The sequence below is a fragment of the Maylandia zebra genome, linkage group LG6 (genome assembly GCF_041146795.1).
Source record: "Maylandia zebra isolate NMK-2024a linkage group LG6, Mzebra_GT3a, whole genome shotgun sequence".
Lineage (NCBI taxonomy): Eukaryota > Metazoa > Chordata > Actinopteri > Cichliformes > Cichlidae > Maylandia > Maylandia zebra.
This window is the reverse complement of record NC_135172.1, coordinates 13,375,973-13,401,049: the sequence shown is the minus strand read 5'-3', so window position 1 is coordinate 13,401,049 and position 25,077 is coordinate 13,375,973. Positions and strand designations below refer to the sequence as shown.

Genomic DNA, 25,077 nt, shown 5'->3' with positions numbered 1-25,077 from the left:
CATGCCTCAAAGCCTCCACCATCATTACTGTACCCAAGAAGTCATCTACCTCCTGCTTTAAGGACTACCGTCCTGTCAAACTCACCTCCATCATTATGAAGTGCTTTGAACGGTTAGTCCTGCATCAAATCAAATGATCTTTTTCGTCAAAACGCTCAAGTGATGATGGAATTTCAACTGCCCCTCACTCAGCCCTCACACATCTCAACACTAGAGACTCATATGTCAGAGTGCTGTTCATAGACTTCAGTTCAGCATTCAACACCATCATTCCCCAGCAACTCATTCACAAACTGGATCTGCTGGGGATCAGCACCTTGCTGTATAACTGGCTGCTAGATTTCTTGACAGGAAGACAGCAGATAGTACGGGTCGACTGCAACAACTCCAGCCCAAGAACACTGAATACGGGGGCTCCCCAAGGATGTGTGTTGAGCACCCTTCTCTTTACTCTGCTGACCCACGACGAGATCTACTACAGGGGTGAAGTTAACCATCTGGCAGAGTGGTACAGCAACAACAACTTGTCCCTGAATGTGGAGAAGACCAACAGCAACTCTACTTCCTCTGCAAACTGAGAAGCACAAGAGATTCAACCCCCATTATGAGCACCTTTTACAGAGGCACAGTTGAGAGTATCCTCACCAGCTGCATCACTGTGTGGTATGACTCCTGCACTGGGTTCTGCAGGAAAAAATGACAATGCACCTGCCTCATTTGGAAGGTCGTCTCCATTACAGGTGACCCCACTCATCCCTTCAGCAGCGTCTTCAGTTTGCTGCCATCAGGAAGGATACTGAAGAGCCTCCGGGCCAGAACACACAGACTGAGAGACAGCTTTGTCCATCGGGCTGTCAGGATGCTGAACTTCACTCACTGGAAGACTGCAATTGACTCACACTCTCTAACTACACAAACAGACTGCATGAATTCAGATACCACCATGTAGTATTTCATTTATTATGCTGTAGTAACAAGTGGTACACTTACTGGAAATGATATTTGCAATGGTTGACTGATATTTGCAACATGTCCTGCAAATTGTAAATATCATGTCAAAAATAGAAACATTTTAACTTAGACTAAACAAATGCCTAATGGCAGCTAACAAGCATCTGTTGGTGGCAAGCTTGTTAGCACTGACATCGTCATTGTGGCTGATGATATTTTGTACTTATGCAACAGCTTTTGGTGGATTTTTTTTCTCTACAGCTCTTATAGATAACCATTTCCCGGTAGTTCAATTCTGTTGAATTGTCTGTTTAGCTATCAGTTATGCTCATCAGTTCCAGTTGCCCTTATGGTGCAATCTGATGATATCAGTCCATGTACCTGAGGAGGAATATAGTAGCACAGTTTTCAGCGTGGATATGAAAACTACTTTTATTTTTCTTGTAGAAAAAGTTCTCTCTCACAAGTAACTTTGTAACATAGGCATGTGTGCATATATGGAGTATGAGCATCAGAATGATGCATACATAGCTGATAGTTGAATATGAGGTATTATTGTTGTGTTTTTCATGTGATGACTGCTAAGCAGGAGCATTCATGATGACTTATATGTTTCTTTTTATCTCAGTTCACATTAAAGGGACAAGCTGTGTGTCATTTTATTTGTTTATTTGCTGAAAACGTCTTCAATAAAGGAGCCCTCTCTCAACTTCAGATGCATTTTAGGAATGGACACATTCTTCAAGACGGCATGCTGACATCCATTTTGAGGTCCCAAAAAAGAAAAATGTGAATAAAAATATCATAAAAGTAAAAACAAAAAACAATATGGTAGGATTCAAATTTAGAATTTTTGAGTATTTTATCAAGTGTGCTATAAAGAATTAACTACTGAGTTAATAAATTGTAGTTGCATTTTATTAAATTTATGACAGCAGCCATGCCTGCCCTGTAAGCATCCTGACAGATTACTGCCTGCAGGCAGTAATCTGTCAGGATGCTTTTGACAATGTGTTATTTCGTTGTTAGATGACACATGACTTCCTCAAAAGGCACCTGTTATGCAAATAACATGAAAACGCTGCAGAAATATGATACAAGAATAACACGCCTTCGTCTGACACCAAACACAGGCATTCAGTCTCAGCTACGTTTCTCTTTTTACTTTATTTATCCTTTATGAAATGCTTCATGTAATGCATCATTTCTCCTTTATGAAATAATAACAGTATTTCAGCAGCTCAACTGCTAAAATGCTTTTAAAACACTTTTTCATTAGGCTTAGAAATTCTTCACTGGTGTGCTGTTTGAACCTCTGCTGTCTGCATTCAAGGTCTGAAGTGTTGGGCTTGATGATGCTTGTACAGCTTTGCTCTGCTCACTGTGTAGTCTCATCTCATCTGGGCCATGATGGTCGTTTTACATTATACAGTTTTGCAGGCAGATAAAAGACACCATTATTTGTTAAAGATAAAGAAATTGTTTTGCATGTAAAGAAAAGCATTTCACTCTCACATTGACAGAATGCTGTTTCGTGTCAAAGCACTGTGCAGATATCATTTGGGGCCAGGGGAATTTTTCCAACCTCAGAAACGAGTGTCATATTTTGCAGTGAGTTTGCATTTCCAGGTAGGTCAGCCCTGGGCAACATTTACTTTGTATATTCATTTTGATTTCTTTGTTCTCTTTAGTCATGCAATAAAAATCAGATAAGGGCAGCCTGACGTCTACTTCGATCACACAAACATTACATAGAAGTAAGTCGTGGATAGGTACGGACTTTGAGCTTTACTTTACTTCATTACATATTTATATTTATTACATAAAATTATACTACAGTATATTTCAAAATAACTAACCAGTCAAATGTGACACGTTTGTGATCTTTAGAATCCCCGTACAGCGTACAAACAGAGGCAACCACATTTTAAGCACAACTTTAAAAGTTTGGCCTTATTTGACCCGAAGAAGAGATCAGATGCCCATATTATTCCCTAAAGGTATACTGTATATACTGTGAATTTAAACAATGGCAGTAAGAAACCGTTTTCGATACCTCTGCACAAATGATCAGTTTCATCAAAACCTTCTAGGAAAGAATTGAGAAATAGCAGAATATTTTTTGACATATAGTCTTTGTTTAGGTTCCCCATACAAATATTTAGTACGGGTTTATATATTTCATTTTTAAAACGTTAATTAAAACACTAAATACATACATTTAGGATACTTTGTTTCTAATTGTAGTGTTTGGAAAATCCTCACAAGCGAACAGTTGGAAGTGTTTGGAGTGAAAAATATCAATTGTTAGAAATTTGTGATGATTGAAGATGATTTCCTGCCGACTGAGTTCATTGCGAATAAGCGGAAGAGACTGGATTGACGCGGGCGGTGCTCAGACTCGGCGTGACTCCAGGTAAACTCTGCACTGGGAGGTCCCCTGTCTGCGACCACACCGTTTAGGAACTCTTTGGAGTTTATCTGCGTAAAATCTGTTTATAAAGACAAAAGCGTAGAAGACCGCTTTTCACAAACAAGCGGATGGAAATCAAGGAACAACGCAACCTACGTGGGTTTCCCGTGTTGAATAAACTTTCCATCCACGCTTTACTTCGTGCTCCGATTTAATGCCCAACAAAAACAGGTGAGCACAGAATGATGTTATTACGTGAAAGGATTATTCTGGAATAAAGAAAAGTTCTCCTGATAAGACAAAGTCGGCTTGCATGCTTCGAGAAATTTCACCGAACGCGGAAATGATGGCTAAACGCCTACATTTATGGTGTCTGTAGTTTTTCCGTCTGCATAGCGGTTTCCGTTTGATCAGCAAACGTAGAGGGGGATTCACAAACGGCACACACTGCCGGTGTTCTGGAGAACAGGGCAATTCTAAATGTTAGCTGCACGAGGCTGGACACGGATGACCCATATGTAGGTCGAATGCTGATTGATTGATAAGTGGGCCGGAATAAGGAAGATCAACACAGATCTAAAAGTACAGCATGAAATGCACAGGCAGTGGTGGAGTGCATATTTTTTCATTGTTTTTGAACCCTCTTTTTCGCTTCTGTTTTTTGTTTGTTTGGACATCACTCATCTGTGCAGCTAGACTAACACTACACGTTGACTTCCTCATTGGAGTGTGGTGATCTCTAAAATGGAAAAAAGGCCAAGAGTTGCTCCTAGGCTTAATATTTTGTTATAAACAGCGAAAACAAGCAGAACTATTGTACACATCTGATTACCACAGTTTTCAAGTGTTATATTACAAGTGGAAGTGTTCTCTGCATTACACTCTATGAGTGTCTGTAGACTGCTTTCTGTCTACATCCGCTCCAGCATAAAACAAGTTATCAGGTTCAGTAGCCTATGTAAAACATTTCACTGAACCTAAAATACAGAATCTTTAACAGTGTACTCTGGACAGGGGCGTTTTTAGCGTTTTTAGCCCATTTCTGGCTAAAGCACCCCCAAAGATTTCTTACTTTTTTGACAATATTTGGTACAGGATATTGTCTTTTTTGTGTGTGTGATACACTACAAAAAATATAGAAAGCATGCAGTACTTGGTTGAGATGTAATATTTTAACAACAAAAGTATAGATACCCCCCTCCCAAAATGGTTTGTTCCAGCTCGCCTTGCCCCTGCTCTGGCTCTTGTGCCCTACGTGGTGTGCGATATTGCATATTTTGGTATCGATCCGATACCAAGTAAATACGGGCCAGTATCGCCGATACCATTACCGATACTTTTCAATAAATAAGGTGGATGCCTCATTGAATTGCTAAATCACAATTAATTTTCATGACCTTAAGTGTTTTTTGTGATTTTTTTTCCTTTTATATTATTAATTACTTAAAACCCAGGACATAATTAGGAGAAATCATTTATTTATAATTAAATAAAAAAATGCTTTATTATTGTGGCGGGCCATGGTCTGCGATGCTGCTGCAGAGGAGATGGACTCACCTTCACTGCATCTACAATGATGCCTCACCGGCTTAAAACCTGTGCGCTGCTTGTGCTGTTGTTGTTTTTGGTGTTGATGTGTACAGCTGGCAGCAGGATGGCTGCAGCCATTAAATGTAGGCTACAGTTACAGCAACCGGGTGATCACTGTAAGGGTGGACAGCGCGCGGCTTGGGGTGAGCCGGAGGCTGGCGCGCCAGCGGCACCTGCCAAGCTGGAGATGAAGGTCGAGGTGCGCGGGGGTCCTGCCTGGCCCTGAATGCTGTCCGCCCAGCTGCCTCTGAGCCCTGGCTCACTTCCACTGCTGCTGCGCCGCCGCTGCTTGCCACATGGGTGGCCATCAGGCCAGCTCCCGGGCTTCCGCTGGAGTCGCGGGCGACCACCAGAGTGAACACTTCCCTGTCGCTGGGCCGGGGCATGGGGCGCCGATGGTCCGGGCCGATTCCCTCGCCTGCTCGCGGGGTGGGGTGAAGCGGGCGATGGGGGTATGTGGCAGGGCGTGTTCTGTGATGCCGCTGCAGGTTTGGTGGTGGTGATGTGTACGGCTGCCAGCGGGAGAGCTGCAGCGGTTGAATGAACTGTTACAGCAACCGTGTGATTATTGAGCGCAACACCGAAATATAAGGGGGGGGGAAGCAAAGTGTTTACTGCTGACACAGGAGCGGCGAGTCCAGCGACCTGGCTGTTTCGTTTTTGCCGAAAGCACAGCATAGCATAGCAAACAAGCAGAACTGTCAAACAAAACATAACATAAAAGAATCGATCTAACAAGGCTAGTATCGATCCGATACCGATCCCGACTTGGGATTGATACTATCGATATTTGGATCAATCCGCCCACCACTAGCCCTCACTGCCAGACCGATAGTCGCTGAGATGCAGAGGAGCGGAGGTGTAAGTGCCTGCCTTAAAACAGGACATATTAGCTGCATTTAACCTTCAGTTACTGTTTATATAGTTAGGTAGGAGTCAGACCATGTTTCTTTTTAGCTGAAAAACATTACACCCGGGTAACCTGCAGTGTTGAAAACGTGTTTTCCGATGATGTTTGCTACCCTACAATCCGTCCTGCTCTGTAGTAAAATAAGCGACAGTTGACGGTCCTGTTGCTCCCATTGAAATGTATAAAGCCTATTTAAAATCTAAAACTTAAAAGTGTCTGTAGCCTGCTGTTGTTACCACTGTCCTGTTTGAAAAGGAATGAGAGAAGCCGGTTATTTTGTCATATGTGCCGATATTAAACCCAAGGTACTTATCAGCTAACTGACTGCATTCCCATTAGCCTTAACTCCTGTTGTGTGTGTGTGTGTACAGAGAGACAGTCACGTTCATAATGGATATAAGGAAGTTTTTTCAAAAAAGTAGCCACATTTAGTTAAAAGTGTAAGATCAAATTATCCGTCAATAAAGGATAATGTTGGATCAGTGTTTCAGTATTTATATCTTTTATTAGATGTTCATGTGTTTGGTTATTTGCCTTTTGGTTGAAAGTACATTGAGAAGGGACTTTAATAGTGATTTCAATAGTATTTTTTTCATATTAATTTAACTTTTTTCATTCAATACAATCTATTTGTGTATGATTGTCAGTCCAAAGAGGGAGAGAGGAAAGAGGGGAACGTGAGGAGAAAGTACAAGGTCAGGAAGAACCAGGTAAGAAAACAGACAGGGAACAGTGACAGGCAAAACAGAAACTGTTAAACTGCTTGAGAGAGTTGACCACGAAACAGTGATAGATTTTCCAACCTCAAGGTGAGGCGACATAGGTTAAAATGATATAAAAAATCTGCAGAGCCATATTAGTAGTATCTGCAGTAAAGAGCTTTTCATACATTGTACCATAGGCACAGTTGTCTCCATTTTTATAATTTTTTTAATTAATATTTTGTACATTTCAAGGACTCTTCTATTTTTGGAGTGTATTTTTTATGTATCTGTATTATATTATACATACACCTTAAAAGTGAATCTCTGTCCAAAAAATGCATTCAGTTTACTTTTTACTCACTGTGAGCATCATTCATTATTCTCCCCCAGTAATTAAGGTTAGGATATGTATTTTTTTTTTATTCCAATCCATTTTTCTTTTGCAGCATTTAAATAACCTTTGTCAGATTTGATGGTTTTGATACAGACTTTTCAAAAAACTGTTTTGGTTTTCTTTCACAAATGTGGGGATTAGATTTTTTTTTAGAATTGAATATTGATTTATTGATTAGCATTCAAATATCTCAGTGAAAACAGAATAAAGATCTACCACAAAGCAAGAAACCAAGACAAGGCTAATGAAAAGGTATTGGCTGAAGCATATGCTTATTAAATTGTGTTAAAATGTACAAAACAGTGATCTCATGTTTTGAGACTTGATGAATTTAAGAATCTTATTATTTAATAAAGAAATTTGCAGACTTGCACAGAGATGGTAAAATTATGATGACTGATAACGAAGACGAAGACAACAGTCGATGAGGACAGGGAGGAACAGGGGTTTAAATGCACCAAGGAGACAATCAGAGAGAACTCGGGACAACTGGAGACATTTAGGGATACAGGGACTGACAGAGACAGGGAAGAAGTCTCATTGTGACAAGTAAAGTTTATCTTGCTTGGCTGGGCAGCTCTCCTGGTGCTCAGCACCCCCAAAGCCCTGATCCTAGAATCGCCCCTGACTCTGGATGTTGCTTCTGTATTGACTGTTAAGATCAGAGGCGGAGCCAGACATTTGAAACACCCGGGGCTTAGCCCAAAGAGTAGTATGCATGTGGGATTTTTTTTTTTTTTTTTTTTGGGGGGGGGGGGGTGTAGAAATGACTGAAAGATTAATAGGCTCTGTTCAAAAAAGAATGACTTCATATAGGGAAAAATATATATATCACATGTGCAGGACGCCTTAAACTAGTTTTTTAATTAAGCAGCAAGGCAGAACAAGGTCAGGGCTGCATCAAGACACGAGGACTAAACCCCAATTCAACCAGACCCAGAACTGATCCAGAATTAAAACAGGACTACAACAGTTCAAAATCAGGACTACTGAGGACTTAACCAAGACAGAACCAGAATCAGAACTAGATGATAGCACTAAAAATCATCATAGACCTGCACTACACTTATTTTTTAATTCTACCAAAGTCCACTATTTAGACTGAGAAAAGTTTATATAATTATTTATCCTCGTTGTGCAAACAAGCTGCATAACTTAATAAATACAGAATTTGAAAAATAACAAACCTAAAAATAAACACTAGGTACGAGATACATGAGGACCTATGATACGGTGATACTTTTGGTAAACAACCATTTGACTAACATGTGTGTCTCACCTGCTCTTGTTCATCTGTTCTGTCCTCGTTCTCCTCTCTCTCCCTCTTTGTGCTGACAATCATCAAATATACAGTTAAAACCAGATATTTACTCTTCAGATAAAAACACTTTTTTAATTGTAACATCAAATCAGACTAAATGTTTATTTCTTTAGATTGATAAATATAAAAACATATTTGTTAACTTTCAGAGTAAAGAGAGAAACTATCTGTATTTCTTAATTGCAAATGGCACCAAATTGTATTCAAACTTGAGCCACACTTATGGAGCTCCACAGTTCTTTTCCTGGTGTTTTGGTTGATATCTCTTGATTTTCCCATGTCAAAGAAACAGGCTCTGTGTTTTGCCTTATATGCATCCACAGCTGTGCCACCAGTTTACTCACATGGACTCTACTAACCTATCAGAAGCTTCTTCAGCTCAGAATGGAATCGTCTGGAGTTTTCTTATTAATTAACAATAAATTTAGTGTACATGTACTCCTAAATTTGATGAAAGTGATAAAAAATAGCTCTGTCTCTCTTTATTCTGAAATTTAACTAATTCAAAATATATTTCAATATTTATCTAAAATAAAAGTTTACTCTAAATTGATGTTGTACAGTAAAAATGTTTTATGTTTTCTCCCTAAAGTGTATGTAAATATCTGGTTACAAATGTGAATATCCTGCTGTGTACTGAAATCCCTCTTGTTTTGCATAGAAATATACTGAACAACATACAAAGCATAATATATAAAATAACATTTACCTGAGTTTTTTCTTTGAAAGAACCCTCGAATGTCCATTCTTATGTTTCAGTACATAACTGAAACCGATTTAGTCGGGAGGGTAAGAACTGAGAATATGAAATAAACACACGTAAGCTAAGACTCTAAAAAAAAATAGCATTTGTTCGGCTTTTCATTTTGCCATTTGTTGATTCACTTGAAGAGCAAGTAACGTAATATTGGTCAAGTGATCAGTTTCATATCAATCTTTCGTGATGCACCGTCATATTTACATTATTTGTACGGTACGAATGATTTGCTTTGGTACCTGGTCAAACTTAAGCTCTCCTTAGTATGGCTGGCTCCGTCTCTCCAACAGCGCACTCACGGGCAGCAGCTGCCCCGCCCCCTCGCTCAGTCGCTTAGTGCCTGAGCTTGGATCATACCAATATCAGGGGGGGATTCACGCACAGTCGTAAATTCCCACAGTGTGCACTATGTGCTTCGAATATTGTGTGTACTTTTTGTTTTATACAGTTGTCAGCCAGGCATCTAACTATAAAAAAATTACACTCCAAAAGACCCCGGGCTTCTGACAAAACAACCCGGGCTTAAGCCCCGTAAGCCACCCCCCCGCTCCGCCCCTGGTTAAGATATTTGACTTCATAAATGAATGGCAAGGGTAGAGGGTTTTTAGAAATTGCCAAAGCTTTCTGAGTCATTATCTACCGCGTATGTTGCAAAAAAATTTTTCCGAATGTGACCCTGCCCTGTAACATAGAGATGTACTGAATGTGTTTTGGTTTTGTGAAAAATTAGTTTTCAAAAAAGAAACTGTGAAATACATGAAGTTGACATCAAGTGACGATGAGCTGGTCCTGATGTTTCTGAACCAGAAAAGGAAGAAAGAGATTCTGGCTATGTCTAGTTCTCACCAGAAGCAACCATCAAACCATGAGATTTTCATCTGAGGAGGCAAACAAATAGGTTCAGTGAGCCGATTGACCCCGAATCGCGTCTAGCTGTGTGTCTGAGTTAAAATAGAATTATTTCCGAATTGTATATTCAACACGATGAGCGCATTTGTTGCCAAGTGCAGTGGTCTGATTAGGTTAAAGCTGTTTATTCGTGTCCAAAAAAAAAGATAAATGTCAAAACATTGTTCTGTGTGAATGGCTGCAAGAAAGAAAATAGGTGAGGCCCAAATAAATTTTTAACAAGAAATATTCACACAAATATTACACATCTGGTGTGTAAAGGCCTTTTGATAGCGAATTTGGATAGGTAACTGAGGATAGATCTGCACAGCAGTCCCACCTGACTGCTGTTTTGAGCTTTTCAAGGGCCAGCCACTCAGAAAGGTAAGCGTGTCCTTGAGAGCAATGGAAACAACTTCTTTCAGACATTAGATTAATTGGGTGACCACACTAAGGCCCAGTACGAAACAATTATTTGAACTGTGAATCATGCTCCTTTATCACATTGAGAGTAGGGGCATGCATCGATCAGTAAATCAACAGCTTTGCTTCTATGAGCGGCCGTCTCGTGCCAAACGGGTGCAACGTCTGCATTGCTGTTGCTGTGGCACCAAAACTGTTTGTCAGGCTCCCACTTTCTTCACTTGTGAACAAGACCCAGAGATACTTGAACTCCTCCACTCCCGGGCAGTGACTCGTCCCTGACCCGGAGTGGGCAGTCTGGCCTTTTCCTACTGAGGACCATGTTCTCAGATGTGGAGGTGCTGATTGTCATTCACACTTAGCTGTGAACCCCTCATGAAGCCTGCAGAACCACATTCTCTGCAAAAAGCAGATATGAGAAATTGAGGGCTACAAAGCTGGAAGCCTTATGACTTTAGTCAAAGGAGCTTGCAAAGAAAAGCGTCTGGACTTCTTTAAGTTACTTGAAGACGTTTCACCTCTCATCCGAGAAGCTTCTTCAGTTCTAAGGTCAAATGGTGGAGAGTCCCAGATATAAACCTAGTGGGAGTGTCCCCCCACAGAGGGACAAAGGACCCCCTGATGATCCTCTAATCGCCTGAGACAAGGTGTGAAACTGGGTGTGGGTCCCAATCAGCCAGAGTTTCGGGTGTGTTCATTGTGCAACCTGGCCCCACCTTATCATGCGAATTCCTGAGATCAGATGGCCCAGGATGTGAGTGGGCGTTAAGTAACTTAAAGAAGTCCAGACGCTTTTCTTTGCAAGCTCCTTTGACTACGATGACCTGGATGACTGAGAACCTTCACAGACCTTATGACTTTAATTCTGTTATTTATTAATTTGTGTATTGCTGTGTTATCAGAATACGTGCTGTACAAGTTCTCGCGATAAAATGTGTTTCCTTTCTCTGTAGTTTTCATGGACAAGAAGAGGCACCTAAAAGGCATCTTCATTTGCATTGCAGCAGCAGTGATTTTCATCTTTTTCTATCTCAATTCCAACAAAGTGGTTAGGAACATTCCTTATCAACCAGCATCAGCAGAGCCACGTTGGGAGGATCCAGGACCATATCATGTGGCCTACCCACGAAACTACAAATTCATCATGGATGACACGCCTACATGTAGGACCACAACTCCTTTCCTTATTCTGATGGTTCCTGTTGCACCCGGTAATGTGGCAACTCGGGATGCCATCCGGCAGACGTGGGCAAATGAGAAGCTGGTTCTGGGTCAGCAGGTAGAGACTGTCTTCATAGTGGGCCTCCCTGGTGGAAGTGATGCTAAACATCAGCAAGAGAAGCTTCAGCAGGAGAATCAGCTGTACCATGACCTGATTCAGAGCAACTTTCAGGACAGCTACTATAATCTGACTATCAAGACTATGGTCATGCTGGAGTGGCTGGCTGCACACTGTACTAAGGCTTCCTTTGTCATGAAGATCGACTCCGATGTTATACTCAATGTCCCGAATCTGGTGAAACTGTTGGTGGATCCTAGCACAGCTAAGCAAAACTATATGACTGGGCTGGTTTGGTGGCATAGTCCTGTTTTAAGGAACCCATTTATAAAGTTCTACATGCCTCGATCTGTGATTGCTGAATCAGAGTACCCCCCGTATCCGCTCGGCTTTGCCTACGTCATGTCACTAGACCTTCCTGGGAAGATCTTGGGAGTGTCACCTGAGATCAAACCGATCTACATTGAAGATGCTTACCTCGGCATGTGTCTGAAACGCCTGGGCGTATCTCCTACTGACCCTCCAGAAGAAACAATGTTTCTTGTCAATCCCAGCCATTCTCTGAGCAGCTGCAGTCTTTCAAAGCTGATCGCTTCGACAACAACAAGCATCTTGCAAATGAATGACTACTGGGAGAGGATCAAACGGGGAGTTCAGTGCTGAAGGTTTTCCAAAAAGAGTGAGAACCTGAATTTGGCTAATGGATAAAACAAAAATGAAATATTGCGTATTTATTATGTGGCAAAATGGAGATACTTTTGTTACATCTTGCCAAATCTGATGATTAGGCCAAGTTAACAGAATTATTTTTCTCTAAAAAAAAAAAAAGAAATAATAATAATAATTACAAGTTAGAACTTTGTGTTTGGTGATATTGAAATATTGCTAAATTGGCAAGAGATGAAATGATACTGTTCTCAACTTTTTATTGGAATCAATCAGGCCTTCTTTGTCCTCAGCTCAAGTAACAGATGTTTAATTTACTTTTATGTCCTCTTGTATTTACCTTCTCCACCTCTTTTGTGTTTCTGTACTTTTTACCCTCCGGCCTGTGTTCGTCTTTATATTTGTTGTTATGGTATGGTTTGATATTTGCTGTAGAACTTCCAACTGACGAGATGATAAGATGACATTACTGTGCAGTTGCTTTAACAATAGCTAAACATCCAAATGACCACAATCCATAATTGTTAATGAAGTGTACTGTTTTGCTATGGTATTTTGTTATGATGTAGTCGACTACTTAAGTAATAGCCCTGCGCTGTTTTGATGTTTGTTTTAATGTGTATATTTACTATACATGTTGTTGATTCTTTTTTTTCTTTTCATTTGTTTGCTTGTTTTTTTTTGTTTGTTTGCATTGTAAACCAGCTTAGGATATAAAAGCTGTGGTGTGTTTCTTAGAGACAAGTTTTTTACATGGACTATGTCAAACTAAACTGATCTAAACTAAACTATGGGGCATGTATGATCCTGATGTGATGCAATATACGAAATGTACCATGACTGTAAAGAAAAAAAATTGGCCAGTACTGTGAATTCTACAGTTGTAGTTTGTCATAGTTCCACAAGATGGACGACTTTGATTCTATAAAATTTAAGCCACAAGTATGTTTAACGTGCTGCATATTTTTTAACCTCACTGCTTTAAATGTATGATCTAAGCTTCCTTCAAAACACAAAATACTAAAATATTATATTTAAAAACAAAAACAAAACAACAACCTCATGTAATACCTTCCAATAACAATCAGTCGCTGATAGGATTGGTGTGCTGGGCCGGGCGGACTGCTTGTCTAAACCCCAGAGTGAAGGAGAACATCTCCTGTGTCTGGGTGCTAATTGCCCCTATGGGGGTGTTGGTGCTTGACCTGGGAGTATAGAGTGTTTATGGGTAGTGTGAGTGTACAGTATTCATTTCTGCATGTCTTGATGTTGGGTGTGTGAGGAAGGGGAATGCATGTGTGTGGCTGTTTGTCTATGTCTGTGTCAGGTCTGGTCTTACACTCCACCTCTCTTAGAACATCTCAGGCTCCCCCAGGAGCTAAAAGCACAGGGTTGTCCCTGCGGTGGTCCTCCTGGAGCTTTCATGGTGTGGTGGGCTTCTCCATGCCTTCTTCAGGTGTTGGTGGGCGGGACTGTGGCTCCCCACATACACTGTTAGACAGTTACAGTGGGAAACCTTATGAACACAAGCACACTCCTGCATGGCAAGACATGTTCACACAGATGTACAAGCAGGTACTCACAGACACATGTCATCTTGGGCTGCTGCTGCCTCTAAAAATATCTTTTATTATTAGTACTTTGTTCAGTAACAACATCACTGTTATTTATGTTGGTAGTTGCTCTGGTTTCTCTGCTCCCCCCTGCCTCTTCTCAACAACTGGCATTTTTTCTCTCTCTCTCCCTCTCTGTTAACTTTCTCCCCAACTTAACTTTCTTTCTTTTTGTCTTTTCCCGTCCAGGTCTCTTTACTATTATACCATAGAGGATGGTATCAAAGGCTTTAGTTAAGACTGAGAAATAAAAATTGCATTCACATTTGCAGTTTTGTCTTCAAAAACTGCAGCATAAAAGTAGCTGGAAACATGCAACAGAAATTGGCAGTACTAAAGAGGCTGAACACAATAGCTGTGGGCTGTGTTCACCTGGATTGTACTTACATCATTAAGGAGGTGCATATCAAGTTGTTCCATAGGTTATGGCACAGGATTTCAGAGGAGTGTTGATATGGTGCAGCTTTCCCACTGAAGCATAAATCTTCAGTATCAGTGAGCTTAGAGATTTTCAGCTCTAACTCAAATGTTGTGAAGCTGTGCACTTTGTTAACAATGGCAAAGAAAGATGATATAACTCACCACTTTTATCTTTCTTGTCTTTTTAGGGAACTTGTCCAGAGCATCTTTCCACAGAAGAAGATCTTATTTCATTCCTGGTTTCAGCTCCTGCTTCTATTTTGTGTTTTGGCCTTAGGCTTGTGTTACACCCTGTCCAGCCGCCCGCTGTCACTATGGCAGAGCTTCCCACTGCAGGAACAATACCAGTGGTTTTTAAACCAGAACAGTAGGGTTAATGCACCTGCTTACCGCATTCACCCCAAAAACAAAGTTATATTAAACAAAACCACTGAACCTTCGACTGTGCGATCTACCTCCCTCCAGTACCACCAAGCCTATCCACGCAACTACCATTTTCTTATGGATAACACAGAGGTTTGCAAGAACAAGATCCCATTCCTGGTTCTCATGGTTCCAGTGGAACCAAAAAATGTGGCAGCTCGGGACGCGATCCGCCAGACATGGGGCAAAGAAAACATAGTTCAGGGTGAGGTGGTACTCACTTTATTTATGTTGGGTGTCTCTAGAGAAGATGATGTTGAGAAGCTCAAACAGGAAAATTTGCAGCACCATGATCTGATCCAGAGTGACTTCACAGACAGTTATCTAAACCTAACAATCAAAACCATGGTGATCATGGACTGGCTAAGTACACACTGCCCTGCAGCAGCCTATGCCATGAAGATTGACTCTGTCAACATTCAGAAACATGTCAATCTAGTAATCATGCTAAAACAGCCGGGCATCCCCAAGACCAACTACCTGACAGGGATGCTTATGTGGAACAGACCAGTCATTCGTTCCAAGAACTCCAAGTGCTATGTGCCTGAGGAATTGTATCCAGAGCCTGAATACCCGACCCACACACTGGGTATGGGATATGTCTTTTCTAATGATCTTCCAGAGAAATATGTGGAAATTTATTTATTTGTATATTTTAAATGTGATTTAGGGTTACTGGGTTGTAAAGATGAAAGTGAGCTACTGCATTACATTTAAGGTTTTATCAAGAGCAATATGCAGGGAATTTACATTTGCATTGACCAATGGTACCTGGCTCCTCAGTTTCCTGTGGGACATTTTAATACTTGAAACATAAACTACTTGAAGGTATCCCAGGCAAGGTTTAATAAAAACTCTACAACTGATGCTTGTGTTTCAGCCATTTTGGCAGGGTTGACGGACGGGGTGGAGTTGTTTGTACAGCACAAGTTACCACATTACCTGGGGCTATCACCGTTGCCTGTGTGTTTGGTTTCCAGATACCATTAGGGTGCACTTAGGGGTGTGGTTATAATGTAGGCTAGAGGCACAACCTCACAAGCACACACAAAAAAGGGGTGAGAGGGGAGAAACAAACAGACAAATCCACTACAACTACTGATGCATTAGTGAAAGAATTCAGCACTTCACTTACTTCTTAAGGGTATGCGGAGCATTTTGAGAAAAAAAACTTGAAGTTACTTAAATGTGTTTAGAAATAATACAGCTGGGGTTAAGCTTTAAAGTGACTTCTAGTGAAAGGTGTGAATATTTTAAAAGATTATAAGGTTCATTTTACATATTAAATTATATTTAAATTAAATGGACTGTTCTTATTCATTTGAATGTAATTAATATGTTTTTCCAAAACCTGAACGTTTCTCCGGTGGTTGTGAGGAGTGTCATTCACATACTAGAGTCTATGATAATACCACAGTAGAGCACTGTCTTGTTTTTTTTTCTATCAGTGGGAAATCTGGGATCCTTAAAAGTCCTTAGAAGACAATTCAATGTGCTGAGCACTTTCAATGCTTTTAGACTATTCCTTTGTTTTAACTGTCTCATTGCATACATCTGTTAACTTCCTCTTGTGTCTTAGTCCGTCCCACCTGAAATAAGAGACACTGGCAGTAAAGAGTCATTAAGTCAAGGTTCACTGTACATCTTAAAGAAAAATGCACCTTAGTACGAGGGTTCTGATCTCAAAGATGGACAGCATTTAAAGGTTAAAATGGACTTGAAGACTGTAATTGATTCACGCTCTCTAATTACACAAACAGACTGCCAGAAACAGACTGCTTCCACCATGTATGTAGTACTTTATTTAGTATGCTGTAGTAATGAGGGATACACTTAGTGGAAATGACATTTGCAATGGTTGACTGGTTATTTGCAACATGTAATGCCTCTGATTATTCAAAAAAAAAAAAAAAGGCAAAAACTAAGACTAAACACATGCCTATTTACATTTAACAAGATGTAGAATATCAAGTTTTATTCAAGGTCTGAAGTGTTGGGTTTGATGACGCTTGTACATCTTTGCCCACTGTGTAGTCTCATAGCTTTACTGGGCCATGATGGCGATCTTACATTATATAGTTGCAGGCAGATAAAAGAATTGATTTGTTGTTAAAGATAAAGAAAATGTTCTGCATGTAAAGAAAAGCATCTCACTCTCAGTTTGACATTTGTAGACTAATGTGGGCAAAATCTAAATGAAATTTTTTAATGTCATTTTTTTTTGCCTGTCTTGTCTGGCAGCTTCTTTGATTTTCGTTAACTGGGACTATAAAAACTCTGCCATCCATGGATGTTACTTTGACATGTACCACCTACCTAAGCATTGTTGCAGACTATTTACACTCTTTAATGCAAAAAGTATTCTGTGATGACCGTGACCTCTTTCAGCAGGATAATGCCAAAAAGGAAAAACGGTATGGTTTGAAGGGAAAAACAAGTTGGAGGGAAAAACATGCTCCGAGGAAGCTCACAAAAAGCGGAAATAGTTGCTAAAAACGTACATTTATGGTGTTTATAATTTTTCTTTAATTTTCTTTATTTTATTTTTCCGTTCGGTCGGTGAACAGACAGGATGGCTTCACAAACAGTAAAAGCCGTGCAATTATTTTTTTATTGTAATTTATTTTTTAAATGTATTTATTTATTTATTTATTTCCGTGCAAATCTAAAGGTCAGCTACAGGTCGCTGGACGCAGATGACCCAAAAGCAGGTTAAATGCTGATTGGCTGCTAAGAGGTCCGGTTGTGCCAAGGTAGGTATCCCCGACATAATTTGTTCCCCCTGAGTCGGGAGCACGCGCTGGGCTGTCCAAGTCACAGATATCCCACGTACTTGATTTTTAATTCAAATACGCTTGTTATAAGGACTTTTTACTCCTTTGAAGACGTTAGCTCTTTATACATTAAGATTACAGTGGGATAAAAATAATATCATGCTGATCTTCCCACAATTTGCTTTTCCCGTCCAAATACGGACAAATTGTCCCACATACTTGATTTTTATTTCACAAACACGTCTTATAATGACTTCTTACTCCTGAGATTTTGGAGGTTGTACCTCTTCATACAGTTAAGTTAGAGGGGGATACAAATAATTATGTGGCAAAATGTCCTCGTGATAGTAAATAATCTCTAACAGGTGAAAATCAATAAATATATCACTTTATATTGTAATTCACAAACTAAACAGTAATGTAATTTTCCACTTTTTCACTAAACTAAAACATCACGACTTCCGCGTCGAGTTAGTTTTAATGGAGGCGGAGTAAACTGGATCCTTGCTCCAGGTGCAGGGGAAACAGGTTCTATCGGGGATGTCTATCTGATCTCTCCGACGTCTATTCCTTATACAGAAAAACAAGCAGAACAGGTGTGCCTATGCGATTGCACAGTTTCTAAGTATTTTTAAGTTCATTAAAGTCCAAGAATTCCCGTAGACTGCTTTCATTGTACACTTGTTTGAGCATAAAACAAGGGAAGTTGCCAGGTTCAGTATGCAAAACATTTCACGGAACTTAAAATTCTGAATCTTTAACAATATACTCTAGATGTTGTTCCTATATTGACTATTAAGATAATTTGGCTTCACAAATGACTGGCAAGATTAGAAAGTTTTCTTTCCTTCTCTTTTTTCAGTGGGTTGTTAAAAAATGCCATTATGTATTGAGCACTTTCTATCTTTCTATCGCCCACAGCAAATGGGCGATAGAAAACCAGTCGGTGCCTACGACATTCCCGATATGCGCTGACATGATGTCGGGGCAGCATGAGTACGAGTAATTTTTTATTTATTTATTTTGCCCCCACCATGATGCCGCCCCGGGCAACCGCCCGTGTCGCCCGTATCAAAAACCGCTGCTGCCCTCTAGAGTGAGCTGGAGGCCACCACTCAATGAAGTCTGCAGAATACGTGCTGTACAAGTTCTCGTGATAAAATATGTTTCCTTTCTCTGTAGTTTTCATGGACAAGAAGAGGCACCTAAAAGGCATCTTCATTTGCATTGCAGCAGCAGTGATTTTCATCTTTTTCTATCTCAATTCCAACAAAGTGGTTAGGAACATTCCTTATCAACCAGCATCAGCAGAGCCACGTTGGGAGGATCCAGGACCATATCATGTGGCCTACCCACGAAACTACAAATTCATCATGGATGACACGCCTACATGTAGGACCACAACTCCTTTCCTTATTCTGATGGTTCCTGTTGCACCCGGTAATGTGGCAACTCGGGATGCCATCCGGCAGACGTGGGGAAATGAGAAGCTGATTCTGGGTCAGCAGGTAGAGACTGTCTTCATAGTGGGCCTCCCTGGTGGAAGTGATGCTAAACATCAGCAAGAGAAGCTTCAGCAGGAGAATCAGCTGTACCATGACCTGATTCAGAGCAACTTTCAGGACAGCTACAATAATCTGACTATCAAGACTATGGTCATGCTGGAGTGGCTGGCTGCACACTGTACTAAGGCTTCCTTTGTCATGAAGATCGACTCCGATGTTATACTCAATGTCCCGAATCTGGTGAAACTGTTGGTGGATCCTAGCACAGCTAAGCAAAACTATATGACTGGGCTGGTTTGGTGGCATAGTCCTGTTTTAAGGAACCCATTTATAAAGTTCTACATGCCTCGATCTGTGATTGCTGAATCAGAGTACCCCCCGTATCCGCTCGGCTTTGCCTACGTCATGTCACTAGACCTTCCTGGGAAGCTCTTGGGAGTGTCACCTGAGATCAAACCGATCTACATTGAAGATGCTTACCTCGGCATGTGTCTGAAACGCCTGGGCGTATCTCCTACTGACCCTCCAGAAGAAACAATGTTTCTTGTCAATCCCAGCCATTCTCTGAGCAGCTGCAGTCTTTCAAAGCTGATCGCTTCGACAACAACAAGCATCTTGCAAATGAATGACTACTGGGAGAGGATCAAACGGGGAGTTCAGTGCTGAAGGTTTTCCAAAAAGAGTGAGAACCTGAATTTGGCTAATGGATAAAACAAAAATGAAATATTGCGTATTTATTATGTGGCAAAATGGAGATACTTTTGTTACATCTTGCCAAATCTGATGATTAGGCCAAGTTAACAGAATTATTTTTCTCTAAAAAAAAAGAAAGAAATAATAATAATAATTACAAGTTAGAACTTTGTGTTTGGTGATATTGAAATATTGCTAAATTGGCAAGAGATGAAATGATACTGTTCTCAACTTTTTATTGGAATCAATCAGGCCTTCTTTGTCCTCAGCTCAAGTAACAGATGTTTAATTTACTTTTATGTCGTCTTGTATTTACCTTCTCCACCTCTTTTGTGTTTCTGTACTTTTTACCCTCCGGCCTGTGTTCGTCTTTATATTTGTTGTTATGGTATGGTTTGATATTTGCTGTAGAACTTCCAACTGACGAGATGATAAGATGACATTACTGTGCAGTTGCTTTAACAATAGCTAAACATCCAAATGACCACAATCCATAATTGTTAATGAAGTGTACTGTTTTGCTATGGTATTTTGTTATGATGTAGTCGACTACTTAAGTATATTGTAATAGCCCTGCGCTGTTTTGATGTTTGTTTTAATGTGTATATTTACTATAGATTGTGCATGTTGTTGATTCTTTTTTTTCTTTCCATTTGTTTGCTTGTTTTTTTTTGTTTGTTTGCATTGTAAACCAGCTTAGGATATAAAAGCTGTGGTGTGTTTCTTAGAGACAAGTTTTTTACATGGACTATGTCAAACTAAACTGATCTAAACTAAACTATGGGGCATGTATGATCCTGATGTGATGCAATATACGAAATGTACCATGACTGTAAAGAAAAAAAATTGGCCAGTACTGTGAATTCTACAGTTGTAGTTTGTCATAGTTCCACAAGATGGACGACTTTGATTCTATAAAATTTAAGCCACAAGTATGTTTAACGTGCTGCATATTTTTTAACCTCACTGCTTTAAATGTATGATCTAAGCTTCCTTCAAAACACAAAATACTAAAAGGGTTAGGGTTGTGAGAGGCTTTTTGTCAGGGGTTAGTATTAAGAGTACATTTATATATTTACATGTTAGATCTTTGTGGTGATATTGGATTTTCAAATGATAAAATGATATTGTAATCACTTTTTATTGAAGTCAGCCAGGCCTCCTTTATCCTCAGCTCAAGTGTGAGATGTTTAAGTTACTTTTATATCCTCTTGTATTTAACTTTAGCTCTTTTGTCTTTCTGTACTTTTTACTCTCTGTGTTTGTCTTTTATATTTGGTGTTATGGTATGGATAACACCAAAGGATATACATATAAATAAAGGATATATAGGATTTAGGATATAAATGCTGTGGTGTTTTTCCTAGTTCATGTAACATACTTGTTTCTATGTCAAGTTAAACTGATGTTATCTAAACTATGTTGCATGTATGATCTTGATGCAATGCGATATAGGAAAAGTACCACGAGTTTAAACAAACTGGCCAGTACTGGGAATACAGTTGTAGTTTCTCATACTTCCACAAGATGGCAGACTTTGATTCGATAAAATTTAAGCCACAACACTCCTAACCACTTTAAACAACAACAACAACAATTTTTATTAATCTGCTGCATATTTATCAACCCCACTCATTTAAAAGTTTGATGTAAATTTCTTCAAAACACAATTAAAATATTTACATTAAATAAAAATCATTTTATGTCTGTTTAAGTCCAATTGAAATTTTTCATTTTTAACCAAAAATCCAGCATCAAAGAAATGTACTATGTGGTGTTTGTTTTCCAAATGAATGGAAATTTTGAATTTTTTAGGTAAAATATATAATTGTTAAACTACTTTTAATTACATTTACCTAACATTATCTGGCCATATATTTGAGAACAGTGACATTCGTCTAAAACGAGACAATTTTAAAATACAACTTTTAGCATTTAACAGACATCTAAAGAAAGGTTTAGCTCACACAGAAGGATTTAGGAATGCTGACTTGAACGCATCAGGAAGCTCGGGAGGAATGCCAGGAACCTCTTCCTCATCATTGTGTCAAGAGGAGCAACGATGCTGAGGTGAAAGGCAAGTCTGCCATTTATCCTGTCAGCCAGTGAGTTCGCTCATAAACTTCCAAAAAAACTTCCAGAACATGTTGATGAACATAACGAAGCACCAAAACCTCTGACCCATCAAGGTCAGAGTTTTAGGCAAGCACTCATGGGTACTGTGTATTAAGAACTGAATCTTTTTTGGCTCCAGTAGAAATCAACAGTGAGTACTGAAATCTTTGGTAGGTTCCAAACCTAAAAGGAGAGACGTGCATTTGATTGTCTGACACTTTTAAATATCACTTATGTGCAGTTTCATGCTTAGAATAAAGAAGTATTTCTTTCACACAGTCTGCACAACTGAGTGCTGTATTGTGCCTACAGCAGGAGCGTTAATGCTATTTGGGGAATGATGGTTTGACATCATGGATTTTCTTAAAATTTAAAGATGCTTAAAGAATATGAAAAGCATGCATGAAAGAATTACAGTCATTGTTGGCAATTTTAAAAGCAATTTTCATATTGATAAAAAGGGGGGGGAAACCGGCGAGTAACATGCTCAGAACTAATGGTCATACAATGGTTTGTCTCTGTTCCACGAGGGTAATGTGATAGGTTTGTGTTTTCATTTATCTCCAGCTCTCTGATCCATTAACTTTCTGTCAAGGCCCTGTTCTAGCTCCCGCTGACTGCAGCCTTAACCAAGAAAACAGCTAAAAATTTAAATAGCGACAATTTGTTTGTCATACTCTCTCTCCCTTCAGTATTTTATGCCTTTGGTGACACAATGAAGTGGGCACACACTGTTCCTCACAGATTTATTGATTACTTAGCACAATTACCCACCAATTTTGACTCCCAGTACCTTAAACTCTCGTTGAGGTTTTGAAGTACCAGGCTGTGGGAGCTGTTGGAGTTGATCGCACTACATGTGTTAGTGATGTCTGGCTCCAACTGATCCACACAGGGGGCCACCTGTGAGTCCTGTAAGACCAGGACCAGTAATCCCACTAGTCAAACAAACTTTAAATTTGAAGGTCACACACACATGGGTGTGCTAGTGTGAGTGTACCATACGTTTGTTGGTTTAGCACTGCTGTGCTTTTTGTCACTTTAAATGTTAAATGTTGCAACCATTTTTTTCTTCCTCCTTTTCAGACTACTTCCTGTCTCTGCCCACTAGACAGATTGTTTGAGCATGTGTCTGCGGTGTGTGCATTACTAGGCCATATATTGTGTTCCTGTTTCAGGTATAAACACAAACCCTCACAGAGACTATACAGACTTTTCAATTTGTACACTCACAACACAGGAAATTGCTCATCTTCTTCCTTCCTTTGATGCTATCAAAAAGGATTGAGTTGATGGAGCTCAGAATGATTTATTGTGTGCAGTCTTTCTCCTTCTCTCTCTGTAGCTTTGAGGAGAATTGGATATCATTTATGTTCCTAAGAAACCAAAGCCTTTCTCAGTAGTTTGGTGCGGGGTAATAGAAAGTGTGTTTTGAATTTACTGAAGCTGAGAAGAAGTTAAGCATACACAGATAAAAATAGACATACCAAATACCAATGAATGACACAATTGCTGTTTTTTCAAAGCATGAAAAGGTGACTTGCTTCACAGATAAAGGGAAACAGAGGGATTAGGATGATTTTGCTCCAGGCTAACGTGCAAACCCAATTTAAACTTCATGTCCATTTAAATCACAATGACAAGGCAAAATTGGACACTCTGAAAATATATTTTTACAATTGCTTCAATGACTTTGAAAGTACAAAATACATAAAATACTGTCCAACTGAGCTCCTCGCAGACTAGGTGTCCTTCAGACTAGCCTCCTATTCCCCCTGCAGATCGGCTGTCTGCTCTGTCACCCTGAGAAGAAAGACTGCACTGCAGGGTCATAAACTTGAGCTGGTCCTGTTTTGGCCGTAGACAGACACACACACACACACACACACACACACACACACACACACACACACACACACACACACACACACACACACACACACCAAAAACATCCATCAGTGCATGTATCTTTAAAGCAGGTACAGTGGTTTAAGTTGCACTGATGTGCAGAATATTATGGTTTTTTTATGGGAAGTAAACCACTGAACAGATAACTATATTGAAGAGTTTTAATTGCATATGTTAAAACAGCTCTGTGCTACATGAACATGCTCCTCTACATGAAAACCACAGTGACAGAGTTAAGCCAAGCTAGTAGTATAATGAATCCAATGACAATACGAAAAGAGCTCATTTTTTTTACCTGTACAGCCCTCAAATATTGACACACTCATTTGAAAAAAATCTGGAGACAAGCTGACAGTAGAGTGAATACTCACAAACAATGTCTTGAATAATCAGGCCCCATCTTATCTTAAAGACCTCATAGAGCAATATCACCCCAGCAGAGCATTTGGCTCTCAGACTGCTAGTTTGCAATTTTGGGAGGCAGAACCTTCAGCTTTCAAACCTCTCTTCTGTGGAACCAGCTCCCAGTTTTGATTGGATAGTTTCTATACTTTTGATATTAGGCTTTAAACTAAATAAACTTAAAACACCAGTCATTAAATGCATTTAATCATTAGTTATTAATAATCGTTGGATCTCTTCCACAGTGACCTGGCAGCCTCCTGGCCCTCCCCCAGCCTGGTTCTGCCAGAGGGTTCTTCCTGTTAAAAGAGAGTTTTTCCTTTTCACTGTCACTAAGTGGTTGTTCATAACTGAAGAAACTGAATTTTTTAAAATAAAATACTTGTTTTTACAACAAGAAAACAGAAAACAAAGGCTATACGAGGCTTTTGGACAAACAACCAAGTAGTTTAAGGACAAAAGGCGGCTCTTTTGTTCTTTCTGTGCCTGGCTCTTTCTCTCACTCACACAAACACCATGGACAAACCATTAATGTGAAAGTAAGCCAGACTCTGTGGTGATTTAGGAGTAGCAGACAGTGTGAGGGTAAAGGCCAAGCTCTGGGTCTCATTCAATCTCTCTCCATTCACCAGCCCATAAATAATAACACAGGCACAAACTGACACAAGTAAGAGTTTGAGATGAAGGACATAGGGGGAAAAAAACAGAGAGGACGTGGTGTCTTTTGATGACTAAGAGAAAGAAGAACAGCAGCAAAGAGCAAGAAGACAGGTGTGGGAACAGAAAGAAAATCAGATGTCCTGCTGCTTCCAGCTCAGTGTCAAAGAGCGATGAGGGACTTGAAGCAGTCATACAGAACAAAGTTGTTTGGAAAAATCACAGAAGAATGTAGTTACCTCCACCAAAGACTTTGCAGCTGTGATTATGA

General features: G+C 39.8%; 3 protein-coding genes across 3 annotated transcripts; all 3 read left to right on the top strand.

Annotated features, from left to right (window-relative positions):
* The first annotated feature begins 3,281 nt into the window (after nucleotides 1-3,281).
* LOC101465145 (beta-1,3-galactosyltransferase 2-like) lies at nucleotides 3,282-15,618 on the top strand. The gene is made up of 2 exons (XM_004569099.3): nucleotides 3,282-3,367; nucleotides 14,518-15,618. The coding sequence occupies exons 1-2, from the start codon at nucleotides 3,282-3,284 to the stop codon at nucleotides 15,467-15,469; spliced, it is 1,038 nt and encodes a 345-aa protein (XP_004569156.2). The 3' UTR covers nucleotides 15,470-15,618.
* On the top strand, nucleotides 3,313-13,238 carry LOC101485606 (beta-1,3-galactosyltransferase 2-like). The gene is made up of 2 exons (XM_004569086.6): nucleotides 3,313-3,595; nucleotides 11,305-13,238. Exon 2 carries the CDS (start codon nucleotides 11,310-11,312, stop codon nucleotides 12,291-12,293), a length of 984 nt encoding a protein of 327 aa, XP_004569143.2. The 5' UTR covers nucleotides 3,313-3,595; nucleotides 11,305-11,309; the 3' UTR covers nucleotides 12,294-13,238.
* A 1,596-nt stretch (nucleotides 15,619-17,214) lies between the features above and the next one.
* On the top strand, nucleotides 17,215-21,058 carry LOC106675881 (beta-1,3-galactosyltransferase 2-like). The gene is made up of 2 exons (XM_076884687.1): nucleotides 17,215-17,505; nucleotides 18,709-21,058. Exon 2 carries the CDS (start codon nucleotides 18,714-18,716, stop codon nucleotides 19,695-19,697), a length of 984 nt encoding a protein of 327 aa, XP_076740802.1. The 5' UTR covers nucleotides 17,215-17,505; nucleotides 18,709-18,713; the 3' UTR covers nucleotides 19,698-21,058.
* The last annotated feature ends 4,019 nt before the right edge of the window (nucleotides 21,059-25,077 follow it).